Below are 20,299 nucleotides of genomic sequence, written 5' to 3'. Positions count from 1 at the left end.
ACCTGTGGCCGAGAAGCCGGTCCTGAGGAGGGTGCCCCTCAATCAGAACAGGGGACACGTGTGCCATGATGTGGGGTGGGTGGGGCCGTGACTGAGCCAAGCGTTGTGAGGCGGTGGCGCGACATGGTCAAGGCCAGCCCTGGTGACTCACGGGCAGATGGTGTGGGAGACGGTAGTGGGTCTGGCGGGAGCAGCAGCATGTTGGGCACGGGTGGCATCGAGCAAGACAGTACAGGGAGGAGCTGGGCCATGATTGTATTCCGGGGTTTCAAGCAGCAGGGAAGAGGAGTGGCAAGAGGCTGGGAATGCAGGGCCTCACAGGGCTGGGAGCACTGTGCTCGCCCCAAAGGGCAGCTCGGGGCCAGGACAGACCGTGACAAGGACAATGTCAAGGATATGGGCATCGCTTCCCCGTTATGACAGCTGGGAGTCGCTTCTGCAGAGTTGGGAGAGAGCAGGCAGGCGCAGCTGGGTGGGAGGGAAGCCGAAGCTGGGGCCTAGCAAGGTACCATGGCCTTGGCCGTGGAGCTGCGAGCAGATCTGCGTTTTTGAGAGTCAAACTGCGAAAGAGACCAAGAGCCCAGGACTAAAAAGTGTGGAACAAGAGTCTTGAAAGCCACCTTCCCTTTTGCAGGGAAAAAGCTGAAAAGGCAGCTCAGTACCCTCAGGGCTTTTTGCTTGATACCTGGTTCAGGAAGAGAATGGACCCTCCCAAGGGCGGAGCCAGGGCCAAAGAGAGCCTGGGACCCGGCCCCTACTGGCAGGACTGGGTCCCTTGCAGGGTGCTGGGATTGCTATGTGGGGGGGCTGCTGGGTGCCTCCCATGTTCTTCCTTCTGCAGGTATATTGCTACAATGGCCCTGTCCCTGTTCCCTGCAGGACGGGTGACTGGCCCAGTTCACAAGTTTCTGGGTTGAGTGGGCCCCACTTAGCCCTGGTGCACAGCCCTACATTCACGGAGACCACCGAGGTGCCAGCTGTGGGCTGCACCATGACAGCAGGGGGACGGGGCCGTCTCCTTGGGGAGAGGGGGGAGGAGGGTGTAGAGTGCAGAACAATCGATGGGATATTGGTGACCCGGTGGCCGGGTGTGGTGGTGCTGGGGTTCCTGGCCCACCATTTCCAGTCTTCCCATGTCCCAAAGCAGGGCTCTGGGCCTGGGACTGGCCAGGTGGCGCTGCCCTATCAGGCTGAGCCCATGTGCTATCGTAAGCAGAGCCTGGGCTCAGCCTGTGGTCTCAGTGGCTGCCTTGCTCCCACAGCCCACTGCTTAGTCAGTCACCTGTAGTGGCAGACGCCTGAGTGGAGTCCCCGCCTTGTTCCCCCTCCTGGGCTGCATTTGTAGCGGTAGCTTCTGCTGCACCTGTGCGGGATGTCTGCGGCCCCTCACGCCTGGCCATCCAAGACCAAACTCACCCCCACCACACACCCCTGCTTTCACTCCAGGTTGAAACCCCAGGCTGCAGGGCAGGATCTGGGGCCTCTGAAGGCAGACTGAGGAGCGGTGGAGCACAAGGAGGACCCTTTGGCCCCCTCAGTCTTCCCCTGTCAGAGGACAGGCCATGCACAGCCCCTAGCCCCCACCCCAGGGGAACCCAGTGCCCTCGGAAAATGAGTCGGGTGAACAGGCTGGGAGGTTGTTTGCAGAGTGGAGGTTTAATGGGACAGTCATGGTGACCCTGTTGCAGAGGTCCCCCAGTAGCCCAGCTTGGACTGCCTGGGCCCCTAGGCCTCTCCCAGCACGGTGGGCCTAAAGAGAGCACCAGCCCCACCTGCCCTCTTCCCTGTGGGGTGTTACAGCCACAAGACAGACTGTCCTGTCCCACTTCCCCTGGGGCCCAGGACCCCATGTTCCCTGAGGGGCTAAGGCTTTCTGGGGACCCCTCCCCAGGGAGGTCCACCCTCTCCTCAGTGTCCCCTGACCCTATGCTAAGGGCACGTCTGTGTCCTTGTCCTCTGCCAGGGGCCAACTGAGACTGCCGACCCCCGGGGTGGGGTGCAGGGCTCCGTGGTGTGGAGGCGCGCTATGGGGACAGGGCAGCCTGGACGTCGCGGCAGATGTAAGGCACAGTGTGGCAGTAGCCGTGGGGACTGTGGGGCTATCACCCCAAGGGCAGTGCCCGGCGGTCAGTGTCGAGACAGGGAGGCATGGCGTGTGCTGGCTGCTACGGGCCTGCAGTGCAAGAGAGCTGGGGGGACCAGGTCCACGGGCAGCGCCAGCCATAAGGAGGTTCCTGGGAGAGTCTGCAGGAGGGGGCATGGGCCCCAGGGAGCTCCCGGCCAGAGCCGAGGCACAGTCAAGGCATGCCCAGGCCGCGGAAGGCACAATCGTGGTGTCTGGGAGGTCAGGGCTAGGCAGACACGTTGACGTCCCTGAGAGAAATGGCGCTGCTGGGGGCCTCGTCGCCAAGCAGCAGGGCCGGCGTGTCTGCGTCCACCTCCGAGTCCGCTCCGGCACTGGCCTGCTCCACGCTAGGCTCGGCGCTGGGGCCCAGGCCCTGGGATAGGATCTGCTGGATGGTCCTGCGCAGGTTGGGGTGCAGCCGGCCCTGTGTCTGGTAGAACACCTCCAGGGCAAAGGACTTGAGTGCGCCGGTGCAGAGGTCCTCATACAGCGGGATGGTATACATGCGGGACATCTGGGGAGGTGGGCACACTGTCGCCCTGGCCCCGCCCCAGCCCGCCCCGACCCCCACAGCCAGCCTGCCAGCCAGCTCCCAGCCCCAGCCCCACCCCCAATACCAGCCAGGTTCCCGTCCCCCCCACAGCCCGGCCCCCACCGCCTGCCCAGACCTGCACTGCCCTCACTCATGCCGCCAAGGCCTCTCACCTCATACACCACTATGGGCCTTCTGCAGAGGCCTCATTCCCAGGGAGCTTGGACTCAGGGGCACTGAGGGGGGACAACCCATGTGGAACGGGGGTTGGGGGGTGTCTAGAGCCCCTGGAGGCCTGGGATCCTCAGACAGCCCTGGGACCAGGTCAAACATGGGACTGCCTACAGGCCTAGGGCCACGGAGGCCTAGACCTCCAGACTATGCTCCCAGCTCTCCCTCTGGAGGACTGATGGGGTCCAGGCTCATCCCACCTGGTGTGCCACCCCCCATGGCAGCCCAGACCCTGCATGTCCCCCACCCGGTTGTTCTGGATGCCCAGGCTATGGTGGCAATGTGTGGGGGGGTGCTTGTGCAGGGGGCCCGCACCTGGCTCTCCAGGAACCGCCGGACCCGGTGCAGGTCGGGGTAGTAGTCGTTGCGGACCACGATCTGCAGCCAGCGGATGCGGATCTCAGCGTTCATCGAGTCCAGCAGGGACGAGTAGCACTTGGACAGGCTCATCACCACCTCTGTGGGGCCACAGGCAGGTCAGGGCTGGGAAGGCACACCCCACCCCAGCCACCCTGGCAGCTGTAGGACCCACCCTGGGGCAGCGGGGACCCATCCAGGAGCCGGTCCAGGAACAGCGCTGTCTGGAAGGTCCTCCACTTGGAGATGTCGATGGCACTAGCTGAGGCGGCTGCCTGGTCCAGAGGCTCCGCGGTCCACAGCTGGAAGAGGGCCTCCACGGGCCGGGTCAGGCTGGATCCCTGAGACAGGTCTGGCTCGGCCAGTGGGGGGCCCGTGGCATTGAGCCAGCGCTCAAACTCCAGCCCTATAGGGGAGAGAGCGTCCTGGGGTCCCCCTGGGTGTGACTGTCCCAAGGCCTGGGAGATAACATCCTGGGGTCCCCACCCAAGCCAGGAGACCCCAGACGCCGAGGGTGTCCCTGGGTGTGGCTGTCCCAGGGCCTGGGAGCCCCAGGGAGAGGCAGCTAGGGCAGGCTGGGGTCAGCTCTGGCACCTGCCACGTTGAACCACAGGTGTGCCCTCTGTGAAGGAGCATGAAGGGGTGGTGCAGAAGAATCAGGTTGGTGAATAAGGTACCCCTGTCCCTCCATGCCTCTCATGGATACCAAACAGTGAGGCACTTTAAACCCAACCTTGGCACCGGGGGTGTGGTGGAGGGCGGTGATGGCAGGAGTCAGTGTGTATGGGGGGTGGTCTGCACCATAAGGGGGCTGGCCAGCAGCCAGCTGATAAACCGACAGTCTGCTCTAAAGCCCTGGGCCACTCTGGGGGCAGGTGTTGTCCACCCCTCCCACCCCAAAAACTCTTGGTGTACTTATTAGCCTTCCAGAGCAGAGCCACCTTGTCCAGACCACCAGCCATACCTCGTTGCTCTCCAGCTAATCTTGGCCTCTCCCTAGATGTCAGACCCCAGTCTCTGATTTGGACCCCAGCCCTCGGAGCCCCAGAGACATCTTTATGGGCATCACACAGGTGGGCCAGGCCTCAGACAGCTCCAACACAAACCTCCCTCTACCCAAGCAACCATACCCCAAGCCCTTTGCACATACTGCCTAACTCAGTCTGCTTGACCTAAATGGTGCCTCCTCAGAGAAGCCTCCTGGGCCCCACCAGGAAAGGAAGCACAGGCTCCTCTCCGTACCCATGGTGTCCCAGCGTGAGGCTCACACCATCCAGCTGAAGGAGGGACAGCTGAACCCAGGGGGCCTTTCCCTAGGCAGAAGCGGCAGCCTGTGCAGTAAATCTCTCTGCCATCCTCACATCCCCTCTGCTCCCCCAGTTGGCTGAGGGCCAGCTGGCCACAGACATAGGGAAGGCGGTGGGCCTCACCTGCCCGGCAGTCCACGCTTTGCTCCTTCAGCTCTGGAAAGAAGCTCAGGAAGGAGTCCAGCAGATCCTGAGCTACCACGCTGGTGAACTTGTACTTCTCCACATAGGCCTACACAGGTAGAGCAGGGCTCAGCAGGCCTGGGGGCTGGGCACACCATCCCCACCAGAGCCGTGTGGGCACAGAGGCACTGTGTGGCCGTATGGGCCTGGCCAAGTGGCTGAAACGGAGAGGGAGCTAGAGGGAGGAGGTGGTGTCCTGCCCTGCTGCACCCAGGACAGGAGGCAGCCCTGGGAGGTGGGGAGGAGCTCGAGGTGGGCAGAGGGCAGGGCCTGTCCCAGGGAGAGCACTGCTTACCCGGAGAAAGTCGTCGAAGCGCTGGGGGTCTCCGCAGAGCTGGGACAAGTAGTACACGAAGCAGTAGCCCTTCTCATAAGTAAACAGGTTCATCAGGTGGCTGGGGTTCACCCCTGCAAGGGGAACACCCATGGGTCTGGGCAGTGTCCCTACCCCAAACAGGTCTCCCGGGATGGGGAGGGGGACCTGGTGGGTGGGTGTCACGTGCTGTGGAGCAGCCTGGCCTGGCCTTGGCAGGGATTCAGCCAGAGACACTCTGGCCAGAGAAAGCAAGGGGTGGCAGGATAAAGCTCTGCAGGGTGATGTCTGCAGGGCCTGGGGCGAGGCCTGGTGGGAGTGGGTACCTGGCTCCAGCTTGACCTGCAGCTTGCTCACTGGACTGTCCTCCCCAAGGAGTTTCATCTGTCTGTGCAGGGCATCCAGGCGGAAGGCTGTCTCCAGACAGGTGAAGGCAGCCCCTGGACGGGACAGGGGGACAGTGCAGGCAGCCTGAGCACCTGGGCAAGTTTGAGCCTACTTGCCCCAGCGGCTCCCCACCCTGAGCCTCATGGGGCAGACCCAAGGCCACCCTGCTGGACACACGCATGCTGGGGGACAGGCTGGGCTCTCAGCCCCTCGGTGGCACCAGCTTCCTGCTACGGGCCCTCCCTACCCCCACCCCACCCCACCGCCCAGGGCTGGTCACAGGCAGTACCGTAGGTCTCGGTGGTGATACGGCGCTGGGCGTAGGTGGCCAGGCCCTCGCTCAACCACATCTCCTCCCACGTGGCATTGGTGACCGCGTTGCCGAACCAGCTGTGGGCCACCTCGTGGATGACATCGATGACCAGGAACTCGTCACTCTCCAGGATGGAGGAGATGATGAAGGTGAGGCAGGGGTTCTCCATAGCCACGATGGGGAAGGAGGGGGGCAGGAAGACAATGTCGTACCTGCTCGGGGTGGGAGGGTGGGCAGATAACCCGAGACCGCTGTGGGCCTGGGTGGTATGTGGCTCTTCCTCCCCAGTAGGCCCCCGTTCACCCCTTGGGAGGGCGGGACTTGCCCTCTGCCTTCCCGAGACATACCTGCCCCACAGGTACGGCCCGTACAGCCGCTCGGCTGCGCTCAGCCACTGCTCCACGGCACCCGACAGCTTGCTGGTGGCCGTAGGCAGGAGGCACGGCTCGGCCCACACCCGGCTCCTATCACAGGGCGGAGAGGGCGGGCAGAGGCTGACCGGCCACCTAAACCAACTCCCCGACCAGGTCTCCCCTCTCCTATGGGCCCAAATGCCCCGCCTCACTTGAGGGCTACCCGTCCCCCCCCCCCCCGCCCCCGCAGGCCCTTCCCATGGCAACGGCCAAGACACATGCTGACTTGGGGGCTGGGATTCTTCCATAACTGACTTGAAAAAACCCGCCCAGGTTGGAGGGTGCGTGGGGCTGTGGTGCGGCTCTGGCAGGGGGACAGGCTTGAGGGGGGCCCTGAGGAGGCCAAGAGCCCCCAGCTTCTGGGTTGGGGATGGGCAGGTGCGAGGGCCCTGGCAGGGATGGGCTCTGGCTGAGGCAAGACAAGGCCCCATGCTGCGGGGTCCCCCCGGGGCAGCCACAGATGCAGGCCCTGTGCCCCACCCGTGGTAGGACTTCCCCAGAGCCTGGGCTCCCCCCGCGGCAGCCACCGCAGGAAGCAAGCAGCAGTGGCCCTACCTGGGCCCGATGTCTGCCGGCTGGAGGTCCCCGGCCACAAGGGCCACGAGGTAGGCGGGCACGGGGTGCTCCATGTGGAAGCGGTAGACGCCCTCCTCCTCCACGTAGGTGCTCTGCGTGGCGCTCATCAGCACCTGCACCCCCGACGGGGCCTGCGTGCGAGGAGCCCCCACCCATCAGGGCACCCTGCATCCTGGATGGGGAACCCCACGCTCTGGTGGAAAACCCTACAACCCAGGCCAGGGAACCCCAGATCACGACTAGGAACCCCACATCCTCCAACAGGGCACGCCCTATCCAGGACGGACAGTCCCATGCCCCCTGTCAGGGTGACCTATGGCAACTCCACACCCCAGGTCAGGAAACCCCATATCCATTGCAGGGAGCCCCACATCCCCGACGGGGAGCCCCGCGACCTGGGCTGGACAGCCACATCCCCGTCAGGGCACCTCTCATCACAAAGAGCCCCCACGCTCTGCTGGCAACCCCTCTCTGACTGCCCCCTCCCACACTGGGCTCCTTCCTGGAGGGTGGTGAGTAGGCAGGCCGGGCTGCGGGATGCTGACCTTGACAACAGCCGAGTAGGTGCACTTGACCGCGGGCGTGTCGAAGCAGGGGAAGAAGGAGCGGTTGCACACCGAGTGGCCCTGGGTGAAGACGAAGGGCTTGGCGTTGCCATAGGTCAGCTCAGGGTCCAGCCACCAGATCTGCAGGCAGGCGGTGGGCAGGCCATCAGCCGGGGCCACCCTCCCCACCACAGCGAGGCACCAGGGCCCCTGTCCCCGGAAAGGGTCACATGGGGATGCCAGGACCCCCCCTGCCAACCATGCCTCACTCCAGGAAGCTGGGCAAGTTTGCAGGAAAGAGCAGGGCCTTATGAGCGGCCCCAAACCTGTGGTCCTGCTCAGGCTTCTTGGCCCAGAGCCTCTGGGGGCAGCAGATGGAGAGGAAGACAGCGAGGGCCCGGGAAGAGATGGCCTGCTTGGGCTCCTCCAGGGCCAACAGCCGCTCCTGGTCACCATCACCTACCCAGCCCTTAGTGGACCCAGAACGCAGCCAGCAGGAGGCTGGGCACCCAGGAGCCAGCCCAAGGGGTCTCCTGGCCCCAGCCCCTCGTCCAAGCTTCTGAAGGGAAACTGAAGCAGTGTCAAAGACTCAAGTCCAAGTTCTTACAGGCCGGCAGCAAGGAAAGGGAGCCGAGAACGTGAACATGGGAGAAACCGGTGTTTCCTGATGACCCCACATACCGGAAGGGAGCTCCTGAGCCCAGGGCCACCCCCGAGCATGGGACCAGGCACTTGGAAAGGATGGGCTGGGCGGGCCAGGAGTGGCCACGGGAGGGCTGCTGGGGCCTATGTGTGGCCCCTTGACTCTGTTCTCCCCACATTCCCCTCTGCTGGCATGTGATCACTGGAGCAAACTAGATTGTTCCTTGTCTGCTCCAGTGACCAAGCACACAAGCCTCCACCCAGGAAGCACCCCCCACCCAGCCTCTGCAAGTGATGAGCCCGTGGAATCCATGGCTGTGGGCCCCCCTGCAGTGGTTCATGCTGAGATCGCAGGAGTGGTGGACCACCAGACCCAGGAGGGGCCACCACCCCCCCACCCCCGCACCACCACCACAGACCACGGACCCAGGTGGATTTCCAGACCGTGCAGGGCTGCCTATCTGGTTCCGGCCAGACTCCTGGCCAGTGTTCACCAGTTTCTTTTGGAAACTTCCTTTTGGCTGCTACGTCTCTGTCCCCTCACTTTGGGAAGCCGGCAGTTGTATGTTCTTTTCTGATGACCCCCCAACCCCCACCCCAGGCAGCCCCATTTGCGCCTGTTTGAAACTGCAGAGTCCTGGGCCCCGCCCCAGAACTGCCAGGGGCTAGCACCCAGGAATCTGCGTTAAGGAGACTGCAGCAGATCCTGCTTCAGGTGGTCCTTGGCCCATGCTGGGGATAGGCGCCCACAGTCCCCCAGACCCTCTCCCACCACAGCCTCCCCTCCCACTGACCCCTCCCTTCCTTGGGGCTATCCGCAGGCTGTGCCCGGCTCAGGCTCTCTGTTCCCACCACCAGCATCCACTTCTCAGCCCAGCCAGAGGGCCCAGCTAGCACTGCTCTCTCCTTAGCCTAGCTGAGACCAACGGGGGCCACAGTCCTCCCTGGGAGTGGGGGGCTGGCGCAGACCCCCAGGCAGGCAAGGCCCGGCCCCGGAGGTGAGCCGCCAAATTCTTTCAGGGTGCAGGGTCCAAGGGGCTGGTGAAGGGGGAGGCTGCTGACTCTGGACGCCACAGGGCAGGAAGAAAGCTGTTCTTGCTGGGGTGGGGGCAGGGTATGGTGTTCAGGAATGGGATGCAAGAGACAAACTGCCTCTGGAGGGGTGGGTCCCCACTCCCAGGAAGCTGCAGCCTCACCTGGCACTGGGACAGGTTTAGGGATCTAGGCCTGAGTCCTAGAACAAGCTAGGGAGAGGAAGAGCCTGAGCCCTGAGGTGTTCCTGCAGGATGGTGGGGGCCTGGGGTCAGAGGCCAGAGCCTCCATCCTCTGCAAGTGACCCAGCTGGCGGGCCACGCCCCTAGTCCCCATGCCCACAGCTGCACCATCTGTGGGGACCATGATGCCCCCCTCCGCTCCAGTCACCCAGGGATGACGGCTGCTCTCACTGGCCTGCCCCGATCTCCAGCGGCCTGGCGTGGGTCCCGGCCCCACCGTTCTGCTGGTCATGGTCTTGAATGGACCAGACGCAAAGGCTGCAAGCTCCCAGATTGAGGTCAGGGAGAAGCACGTCTCTGTGTTCTCACTGCCGTGCAGGAGACACATCTGCCACCCGTCAGAGCCCCAGATAACCTGCGCAGGCGGCAGGGGCCAACCAAGCAGGCCAGCAAGCTGGCACACTCGGGGGAGCTCAGGGCAGGCACTGTGGGTGGTGGGGCCTGTTGAGGGTTCCACGGAATCACACAGGAAGCCCACAGGTGTGCATCTGGTCCAAGCTCTTCCCATCCGGATGTCACCTTGGTGGCTCCTGGCCAGATGCCACCACCCCACCTGTCCCTTTGCATGCTACAGACAGTGACAGATGGAACCCGCAGGGCCTCCCAGAGCTGCGTGCATGCTGTATCCGTGAGGGGAGAGCGGTGTTGCATGTGTGCTGTCCACATGGGAACCCAGGCAGGCTCCATGCTGCAGGATTGAAAGGGCCTGCTCCGTCTTAAGGGCCTCATTGCAGCAGACCTGAGCCACCCGGGCTTTCTGGCAGAGCCTCTGGGGCGGTGGGTGCTGGGCGCCCAAAGCCCTGCAGAGTCCACGTGCCTATCTGCGGGGACATCCGGCTGCAGCCCCTGCCAGTCCTCACCCACAAGGCCCAAGGCACAGAGGCAAGCCGGACCCTGTGTGGCTCTGGCAGCTCAGTCTCTCACGCCACCTCCAGAGAGCAGATCAGCTGCCCCTGGGTGCTCTGAAGACCTAGGTCACACGGAGGCCCTTGTACCTCTGACATCACCCACCAGCCCGCCCCTGGTTCCAGGCTCCAGCAGAGGTCTGGACTGGCTCGTAGCCACTGGAAGCTGTCCTCGTCCCAGGGCAGGGACAACCCGAGCACTACTGAAAGGAGAGGTCTCCCTGGGTGGCATGCTGTCCCTTGCTCCCCCTCCACTGGGCCAGCACCAGGACTCTCACTATTTCTAAGGCTCCTAAAAACTCCCCAGGCATCCGCTGGAAATCACTGTGGTCACCTGAACAGGACTCCGGGGCCAGGTGGAGGGTGCCAGGCCGGAGGCCGCAGGCTCCCTGGGGCTGGGCTGGCTCCGCCCTCTCTGCAGGTGCCCCAGGGGCAGACCGCCGGTTAGAGCCCCCTGGGCAGGCAGCGCGGGGAGAGGCCGCCTGGAGACCACCCTGAGCCCCGGCCCCGCGGACTCACGGCCGGGGCGTCCGTCGAGGTGTAGCGCAGGATGACCTGGAAGGGCTGGTGCGCCTGCAGCTCGGGCGGCAACGTGACAGTGAGCGAGGAGCCATAGTCGGTGAACGGGTCCACCCTGAAGGCCAGCGGACAGCAGGCGGGCTCAGCGCCGGGCGCCTCGGGGAAGGCGGGCAGCGGCGGCGGCGGCGCGGGCCCGGGTCCGGCGGCCGCGAACGCGAAGGCGCAGGGGGGCTCGGCGGCGGCGGCGGCGGGGGCGCGGCGGAAGGCGGCCGAGTGCAGGCGCAAGGCCGGGTGCGCGTCGAGCACGAGCGCGCGGGGCGCGGGCTGCAGCGCGCACAGCTCGAGCACCAGGCAGCCGGCCAGCTCGCGCGCCTCGGGCCGCAGCTCCAGGCCCAGCTGCAGGTGGCGGAGGCGGAAGAGCTGCGCGCTGGAGGCCGAGGCCACGTCCAGGGCGGGCGGCGGCTCCGGCGGCGGGCGGGCGGGCGCGGCCTCGGCGCCGGGCGCCTTGCAGCAGCAGCACTGCGCCGCCATAGCCGGCCGCGCTAGGTGAAATCCATGGGCGGCGGCCGCGCCGGGCCGCGGACAGCGGGCAAGGGGCGCCGGGCGGCGGCGGTGGCGGCGGCGGGGCGCGGGCACAACAGGAAGTCGCGCCGGGAGCCGCCCGGCCCGGCCCCGTGCCGTGCGCCGCCCCGCTCGGGCTCCGCTCGGCAGCCGCCGGGGGCGCTGTGCGCCCGGGCCGGGCCGGGGGAGCCGGGGACGCCGAGCGCACGGGACCGGGGCGGGGGCGGGCGGGGGAGTCGTGCTCGGGGGACCCGAGGTCAGGGGCGCTCTGCTTGGGGACAGGCCGGGGAGTAGGGAGCGGGAGGCGCCATGCGTGGGAAACCTGGGAGCGGGGGACGGCATGTGCCGGTGCGCGGGCCATGTGGGGGGTTCGCCGGGCTGGGAGCCGGGGGAGCTGGGTGCGGGGCACCGGGGGCAACGTGCGCGCGGTGGGCCAGCAGACCGGGGGTCCTGGGCGCGGGTGCCGGTGTGTTGTGTTCTGGAGGACCAGGGCGCACGGGGGCCTGGGGGCACCGGCTGCCCAAGCGGCTTCCCAAGCCCTGTGCCCTTCTGCCCGGACTCCTCAGGGTTGCTGTGGGCCGGTTCCTGGGGGCAACGGCTGCCTAGTGCAGTCTCTGCTTCTTCAAAGCCAGGAGGTGCATACACGCGCGCCCCCTCCCCCCACCATGAGACCAGTGGTCTGTGTTGTGGCCCATGCTGGAGCTTGGGGGCCTTAGGGCTGTGCTGTCTGATAAGGCGGTTCTAGCCACGTGTGGCTGTTTAGATTGAAATGAAATACAATTATAATTTTAGTTCCTCCCTGGCATAGCCGTGTTTCAAGGTCTCTACGTGTGTGTAGGGTACTGGCCAGTGGCAACTGTGTTGGTCCGAGTGGATAGTCCATCTTCACAGAAAATGCTGCAGGGCCCTGGAGGCCCCCCTGTGGAGCAGGTGAGTGCTGGGGCCTTAGAGGGATCCACCCTGCTCCCCACCCCACCTTGCAGGGTCCTGTCCAGAGACCAGGGTCCGGAAGAGAGGGCTACACACCAGGGAGGCCTCCACTAGAAGCCATGAAACGAGAGGGGCCACCAAGATGGTGCTGTTATCATGATGGAAGAATTCCGATTTTCAGGGAAAAGGAGTTCCGGGGCCTGGAAGGGCATCCAGGAGTCTCACACACCGCTCTCCTCTGCTCATCCCGGAGTAGCATTTAATCCTTCTGGACTCTGTCTCTGCCTATAACCCATGCGGTGGTGCCTGCCTTCCTCCCTGGGAGCAGGGGAGCGGTGGGAGGGATGGTTGGTGGGAGGGAGGACCATGTCCACCTGTGTGGAGTACTTGCACTGAAGCATTGCTTTAATTTTCCCATGCATCCTCTTAGCTGGGGTAACACAACCCCAGACTCCCCAGGAACCCCAGGGCTCCCGTAGTCACCTGGAAGAGGAGATCAATTCTATGTCTAAGACTCAAAAGAGGAGAGAGCTGGGGTCTGATTGGTCCTAAGTTCACATGGCCCAGCGCCTGCCCACGTGGCACGGTCCTGAGGCGCTGGGCAGAGGGTTTTAGATTGTACTCCCAGATTTAGGAGCTTCTCTGAGCCCCTTCCCCAGGCCAGTTGGCTGGGGCTGGAGGAGCATCAGGACTACATGTAGGTACCCAGATGAGCCTGCCCTCATCCCCTCAGTCAGGTTGACCAACAACCGGTGCCCTCAGAAGCCATCAGGGGCTTCCTGTCTTCCCAGTTCCCTGAACTTGGAGAAGCAGGGGTTACCTCTCATCCCGTCTCTGCTGGAGGGCCCTGCGTATCTCCCCAAGGTCAACTCTGCACACAGGACGGGTGGAGTGGGGCAGCCTAGCTGGTCCACAGCTGTTATGCCCCACTTCTCCTGGGGTAGGGGTGCTGCTACCCATTTATGAAAGGAACCAAAACAAGCCAGTTTTAGAGCAAACAAAGCTGTTTTGTGGGACCAAAGTCAGCCCACTTAGGCACCTTGTGAACTGTGAGGCCCACAGGTGGAGGGGTGTGGTTGTCCTCAGTCTCCACCCTGTCTCTGTCCTGCAGGGGACAGTGTCTTCAACACAGCCCCTTCCCTGTGGCCAGTCTGTTCCCCTGCAGCAGGAGGCAGCATTGCACTCCAGCCTTCTGGAAAGCCACTGTCTAGGGAAGGGAGGTTGGGAGCGGCTGCAATGCACTTCTCCCCTCTCTCCACCCTGACCTGACCCAGGGAGATGAAGGCGGAATCAGGGCTATCAGATGCTGGGGTCTCTCCCACGGAAACTGTCTTCTGGTGATCAAATCCTGGGTGGCTTGGGTGGGCTGTAGTAGTAGACACTGCCTATGCCCAGCCTTCCCCTAATGCTCATGGACTGGCACCCCCCTCCAGGGGCACTCTGCCTGGGAGGGGGCAGGTCCCTGGCCTTACCTGCTGGGAGGCGGACGTGGAGGCAGGCAGAGGTCCTCAGGAGAATGGGGCCTCTGGTGAGAGCGTCTCAAACAGAACCAGTGGGTAAAACACTGATGCAGCCCACAGATGTCTTTCAACCCGGCCCAGCACTGTCACCCTTGCACCTTTGTTACCCAGAGCCACATCAGCCAGCCAGCGGTGGGAGGGTGTCCCAGCAAAGATGCTGTGAGCGTGCTGGGTTAAAAACTTGGACTCAGGTCCTGGGAAACTGCTCGGCTCACCTCTAAGCCACTGTAGCCTTGCCTGCCGAGTGGAGGCAGTGATGGCAGCTTCCTTATGGAAGGGGTTGGCGGCAACGCGATGTGAGCACTGAGGGGCCTGGAGAGAGGCGGCCGGCAAGTCCTGTAGAAGGTGGTAGAAGGTGGCTTGGCCGAGGTGAGCTGCAAAGGGGTCATGACAGGAGCAGCATTCGGGGGCGGGAGCTGGTGACTGGTGACACTGCGAGAGGCTAGGTGTTGGCCTTCAATGAGTGGTATATGCTTGCAGCCAGGGACCGACAGAGGGTGTCATTCCTGCCATAGTCAGGACCCAGGTGCAGGTCTAATGGCGGGGAGAGAGGGCCCCTTTCACAGACATCCCAGTGTCTTACTCACAAGCTGTGAGCGTCCCATCCCCAAAACTCCGGGCTCTGCTGGGTCCGAGGTTTTGTTCCCAGCTACAACGCTTCTCCCCAGTGACACAGGTGTCCCCCAAGATGGCAGGCTGAGACACCACCTGGCCATTCCAGGCTCTTCAGGCCACAGAGGCAACATGCACATCAGAGGCTGCTGGACTGGGCACAGTGACTGGTCCTGATTTGAAGGAGCAAGAGGGCTGGGGCCAGGAGGAGTGTGCTGAGCTTGGGACGTTCTCCCGATGCCTCCCGTCCTCCCTGCTGAGGACGACATGAGGGAAGCCATAGCCCCAGGCAGGGCCACCCAGGGCCCTTTGGAATGGAGCCTCGAGTCACCTCACCAGGAAAGACCAGGACCAGCAAGGTGCAGGCTGATAACATGAGTAGTGGGGATGAGAAACAATAAACACTAATTATGGTATTTTATTAATTACCTTGATGTGTATAGGGAGGCACATATTAACCAGGGGCTGTATTATCTGTAATTCACATTGTAACATGGTTTCTCTCCCCCCCCATCTTATTTAATTAAGGGTGTCGATGGTGATTACTTTTCTAGGACAGCCTGTAGACCCCAGGATGCAGGTGAGATGTGTCTGAAGCCACAGGCTCAGATGCACAGGTGGTGAATGCAACTGTGACATGAGGCCAGGGCTCAGTGCTGTTGTGGAAGCTGTGAGGTCAGTACGGCCAGAGGCGGGCACAGGTGCTGGGTTGTCACCAGGCAGCCTCACATCCCAGCCTGTGTTGCAGCATTTCCAGGCCTGGGTCCCATGCTGGATTCTGATGGGACCAGGTGAGATTTGGGGCAAGCCCTATGGCTCCAACAAGTGGCAGGCACAGGCTTTACCAGCAGAGCTGATGTCCTCCCAGGAGTTGCCCACATCAGAGTGACAGGCAACCAGGACTGGGGAGAGGGAAGGGGTCTCCCTGACTCCTGTACTTTCCTACCTTCTGACCTTGGCTCCTTGGCCTTGCTCTGTATATTAAATACCTTTCTGCCTAAAATTCCTCACGTGGTTTTGATTTTCTTGACCCAAGCCCTGTCTGGTAAACCTGCTGACTGAGGAAGGGGCACTTCCAGTCCCCTCTTCAGGAGACACAAACCTGCAGTACTGTCAAACGGGCTCGAGCTGCATTTCAGGAAGAAGCAGAAAATGAAAATTCTGTGCCACAGGAAGGAGGACAAAGACCCCCTCTGGTCGGCGCTTCAACTACCTCCAATTCCATGCGCCCCGCACTCGGGGCTGGCTCCTCTCCAGGGACTGAAGGGCTAGGGCTCATTCTGGAGCTCATCTCCTCCCGTTCCGGAGCACGGTCCCGAGGGCTCCATGGACAGGCGGGGCAGGGACTGCAGAGCCTCCTCGTACTTCTGCAGCTGAGTCCAGAAACCCGGATTGGGCTCGGCTACTGGGCGGGCGCTCTTCACCGCCTGGGTACGAGAGGCAGAGGTTGAACGCAGCGCCACAAGGTCCTCTGCGCCCCTACCCCCGGCAGGCCCGCCCCACCTGGACGCCCCCCCACCAACCTGGGAGGCCAGCCCGATATGAGAGGCCGGCCCCACCTGGGAGGTCCGCCCTATCTGGAAGGCCCGTCCCACCTGGATGGCCCGTCCCACCTGGAAGGCCCCCGCCAGGCTGAGGCCGCGGTGCCGCATGAGGTAAGCGGTGCAGACTGCGGCCGAGCGGCTGCGGCCGTTCTTGCAGTAGACCAGGCAGGCGCCGCCGGCGCGCACCGCGGCCTCCATGGCGGCGCAGGTGGGCTCCAGGTGAGCCAGCAGGTCCTCGGCCGGGTCGTCGAACACGGGCACGCGCAGCTCGGCCACGTCGGACACGCACGGGCCGGGCTGCTGGCGCGAAACGTTGACGCACAGGGTGACTCCCGCGCGCGCCAGCAGCTCCGGCGCGGCCGCGGCGCGTGCAGTCCCGAGGAACAGCGAGGGGGCGACGCGCACGAACGGCGGCGGCGCGGGCGAGGCAACCCCGGGGACCTCGCGGCGGTCGGCTGGTCCCGGGTCCATGACCCGCGCCCGAGTCTCAGCACGAGTTTAGGCGTTCGGGCGGCCCGTGGGGCACCCCCGGGGTCCTAAAGGCCTCTGAGGGTCCCACCCGCAGGGCCCCGGCCGCCTCCGCATTGGCCGGGCAGGGCGGGCTCGTCTTCTGATTGGCTGCGGTTGGGGGTGGTGGCCATTGGCTGAGCTCGTGGGCGGGTGGGCGAGTGGGATTGGCTGCAGCGTGGCGGGCGGGGCCGGAACGTGGTGATGAATGGGTGGTTCCTGGGGGACGCGGAGGCCGGGGAGCTGCAGTCCCGCGCGAGCGCGCGGCGTTCTCTCCCGCTTGCTGGGCTGGGCAGGCCGCGACCGGGCCGGACCTGTGGGGCTGGGCTTCTAGAGCTGCAATGCCTGACCCTGCTCCCGAGGTTGGGCGTTGGGGATAGGGGGTGGCTCACAGACGTGGGCACCTGTCCTGGAGCGGTCCGGCCGTGGAGGGGGCGGGCAGCAGGGCCCCGGCTGGGCTCGGGGAGGTAGCTCCTCCAGCTACCAGGTCCTGTCCTCCGTATCGTTTGGTTGGTAGGCTGCCTGGCTTCGCTTCTTAGGAACTAATAATTGTAATGCCGGCCGAGGTGCCTTTTATTTTTTTATTTTTTATTTTTTTTTCCCAATAAAGCAGATTTTAACTTTTATTATTCTGTTATCATGGTGTCTCACAGCTATAAAATTTTTTTTTAAATTTTATTTTTTATAAACATATAATATATTTTTATCCTCAGGGGTACAGGTCTGTGCATCGCCAGGTTTACACACTTCACAGCACTCACCATAGCACATACCCTCCCCAATGTCCGTACCGAGGTGCCTTTTAATACAGCTTTGTTTGTTCCCTTGTCTCTGCTTCCTAATTGCCCTTTGTAATTTCTGCATTTTATTTTCCCTTTTACTGTAAAACACGGTTCATATGAAATGAAACTGTTTGCTGTTAAATTTTCATCATTTCTTCAAATACAAGGGTTTTAATTTTTCTTAAATTTTGGTTCATCACTCTAACTTTTAAAAACTAACATCGTTTAGGGGCTCCTGGGTGGCTCAGTGGTTTGTCATCTGCCTTCAGCTCAGGTCAGGATCCTGGAGTCCCGGGTACTGGAGTCGAGCACGGAATTGATTTCCTGCTCGACCAGGAGTCTCCTCCCTCTCCCTCTGCCAGACACCACTGCCCCCGCTGCTTGTTCGTGGTCTCTCAAATAAATTAAAACACACACACACACACACATCATTTAGGGGCTCCTGGGTGGCTCAGTGGGTTAAGTCTCTGCCTTCGGCTCAGGTCGTGATCTCAAGGTCCTGGGATCGAGCCTGGCATCGGGCTCTCTGCTGGGTGGGGAGCCTGCTTCCTCCTCTCTCTCTGCCTGCCTCTCTGCCTACTTGTGATCTGTCTGTCAAATAAATAAATAAAATCTTTAAAAAATATATATTAAAAAAAAAAAACCCACATCATTTAATGTTGACATGAGTAAGAAGACTTATTCAGGTTTTTCTGATGGCCAGTGTCATTCCGGGATGTCTTTCCTGGATTGGTTTCAGTGAAAGTAGTGGTCTTGCAACCCTGTATACAATAATATTGCACTTTGTTTTATTCTAATAATAGTAAACTTTTTTTCTGATTCATTTGTAACAAAGCATCACAAACTCAGTAGCTTAAAACAACAGAAGTTTCTTTTTCCCTTTTTGTTTGGGTTTTCTAAATTTCCCTCTTCTTTTCAGGACACTTAGTCATTTACTTCAAGACACATCCTAATCCAGTATGACCTCTTGGATTATTTGCAAATACTCTGTTTCCATATATGGTCATTCACAGGTACCAGGGTTTAGGATTTAAGCTTAATGTTTTGGGGGATTCCATTCAACCTGCAACAGAGGGTATGGTTTACCAAGTTTGTAGGACTTTACCATCTATCTATCTATCTATCTTTCTTTCTTTCTTTCTTTCTTTCTTCTTGATTTTGTTTATTTGACAGAGACAGCGAGAGAGGGAACACAATCAGGGGAAGTGGGAGAGGGAGAAACAGGCTTCCCACTGAGCAGGGAGCCTGAAGTGGGGCTTGATTCCAGGACCCCTTAACAGACTGAGCCACACAGGCGTCCCTCTTTCTCTTTCCATAGCAAAGGAATTTTATTTTATTTTTAAGATTTTATTTATTTTAGAGATGAAGAGCAGGAATGGGGAGAGGAGTAGAGGAAAAAGCAGGCTCTGCGCTGAACAGAGCCCCATGTGGGGGACTCTTGATTCTACCATCCTGAGATCCTGACCTGAGCAGAAATCAAGAATCAAAGACACCTAACCCATTGAGCCATCTAGGCGCCCCCCAAAGGAATTTTAAAGACAGTCTCATTTGTGCTTTAAATTCCCAAACCCGCAATTGGAGGGAGTGTGGCAGAGAGATGGGACCTCAGGGGGAAAGATAAGAGGTAAAGAGAGAGGGGATCCAGGAACCAAGGTGGGTATGAAAGAAGAGGTGAATTGGGAGGTAGAGGGCTGGAGGAAGTACCCCAGAATCCTAGACAGAATCTAGCAACTGGGAAAGGACTGGGCTTGGGTTTTGCGTATCCCTTTCCCCTTGCAGCCTGGGCCGAGGATTCCAGGCCCGGCGCCAGAAGAGAGCCCCACCCCTCTCAAAGCCTCCAATGGCTTCAGTGGCAGAAAGCCCTTGAGCTGTTTCCCCCTGCGGCGCCTCTGCTTCCTAGCCCGATTCCCTGCACTGCGCTCTCTCTGGAGAGCTCCCGCGCCGCCTCTGAGACCGTATCCAGGACTCGTTCCTCCGCAGTCTTCTCCAGTGACGCCACGGTCCACACAGCGAATCCTTGTCTCCGTGACCTGGAGCCCATCGGTCGCCCTGTCGCAGCAGCGGACAGCTCCCGCTCCGTGTCTGCTACAGACTTGCACGGAACGGACGAAAATCGGCTTTGGAGTCTGGCAGAGCTCCATCAGACCTTGGCTCTGCGGCGTGCGGGCACGCGGCGCTGGTCAAGCGAATCTCCCTGTGCCTCGGTTTCCTCCGGTGTCCCACACGCACAGTCCCCGTGCTCTGTTCCCGGAGGCGTTGGAGCTTTTAGCGCTAACCCCCGGGGAGGCCCTGTCCCACAGCTTGCTCCCCGTGCTCTGCTGGACGTGGACGTCGGGGTCCGCAGTGGAGACTTGGCCGGCGGGTTCGCCGCGCGGCTTGCGGGACTCAGAAGGAAGCCCAGCAAGCGCCGGAGCGTGGGGGGCTCGGCGGGGGAGCGCGCTCGGGGCCCTGCGAAGTCACAGAGGGACGCCCCTGGGCGGGGCCTGGGCGGGTGGGCGCGGGGATTGGCGGAGGCCGAGAAGCGGTCTCCAGGGAAACCCGACGCTCTGGGCTGCGGGGCGCAGCGCGGGGCTGCTCTGAGCTGACGGTTCTGGGCCGACAGGAACGCTGGGTGTGAGCTCTGCGAGCCTCGGTGCTGCCCCGCGGCAGGGGTGCGGTCGGGATCCCGGCGGGAGCGCGGGGAGCTCCGTGTCGCGAAGCTCGTGGGCGGCGGCGGCGGAGGCCCGTGCCTGGCACCCGACGTCCCCTGGGACTGGCCCTCTGACCCCCAGGCCCGGGGCAGGCAGGCTATTCGGGACCCGGCGGGCTTGAGAGGCTGTGAGTGTGAGGTCCGGCGAGGGCCGCGTCCCTGCACTTGTCGGCCCATCCTCGCCGGCTGGCTCCAGAGGCCCGTGGGGGAGGGGGCGCCCGCTGTTTGTGGCCCCTCTGGGGCCATTAGCAGGCATAATACTGAGCCCAACACAGGACCCTAAGAGGTCGTGGGAGGGTGGCTCCCCGCCCTTAATGTGGTTCCCGCCGCCCGGGGGGGACCGGGACTCCTTAGAGGCGCTGGCGAAGGTTTCTCCCGGAGTTCCCAATAGGATGGGGTATCTAGGTTAGGGGGAGGGGGCTTTGTTTCTCTGAGGCGGATGGGGGCTGTGGGTCAGTCCCCGGACGTCGCCAGGAGCCCTGAGGGCGAATGTGGGTCCGTGGCTTTGCTTCCAGGTTCGAAGACGAGAGGC

General features: G+C 62.2%; 2 protein-coding genes across 2 annotated transcripts; both read right to left on the bottom strand.

Moving 5' to 3' along the window:
• Positions 1 to 1,637: 1,637 nt before the first annotated feature.
• On the bottom strand, positions 1,638 to 11,179 carry LOC111141797 (arginyl aminopeptidase like 1). The gene is made up of 11 exons (XM_022494655.1): positions 10,623 to 11,179; positions 7,283 to 7,423; positions 6,717 to 6,868; positions 6,096 to 6,212; positions 5,725 to 5,960; positions 5,375 to 5,488; positions 5,031 to 5,143; positions 4,676 to 4,784; positions 3,421 to 3,651; positions 3,204 to 3,346; positions 1,638 to 2,639 (listed from the first exon to the last, which is right to left on the bottom strand). The coding sequence occupies exons 1-11, from the start codon at positions 11,151 to 11,153 to the stop codon at positions 2,352 to 2,354; spliced, it is 2,175 nt and encodes a 724-aa protein (XP_022350363.1). The 5' UTR covers positions 11,154 to 11,179; the 3' UTR covers positions 1,638 to 2,351.
• A 3,465-nt stretch (positions 11,180 to 14,644) lies between these two features.
• LOC111142299 (dual specificity phosphatase 28) lies at positions 14,645 to 16,287 on the bottom strand. The gene is made up of 2 exons (XM_022495354.1): positions 15,859 to 16,287; positions 14,645 to 15,672 (listed from the first exon to the last, which is right to left on the bottom strand). Exons 1-2 carry the CDS (start codon positions 16,258 to 16,260, stop codon positions 15,514 to 15,516), a joined length of 561 nt encoding a protein of 186 aa, XP_022351062.1. The 5' UTR covers positions 16,261 to 16,287; the 3' UTR covers positions 14,645 to 15,513.
• Between the last annotated feature and the right edge of the window lie 4,012 nt (positions 16,288 to 20,299).

Source organism: Enhydra lutris, unplaced genomic scaffold, assembly GCF_002288905.1.
Source record: "Enhydra lutris kenyoni isolate GAN:26980312 unplaced genomic scaffold, ASM228890v2 scaffoldscaffold1, whole genome shotgun sequence".
NCBI classification, from domain to species: Eukaryota; Metazoa; Chordata; class Mammalia; order Carnivora; family Mustelidae; genus Enhydra; species Enhydra lutris.
Note: the sequence above shows the minus strand (reverse complement) of the source record. Positions and strands in the feature narration are given on the sequence as shown.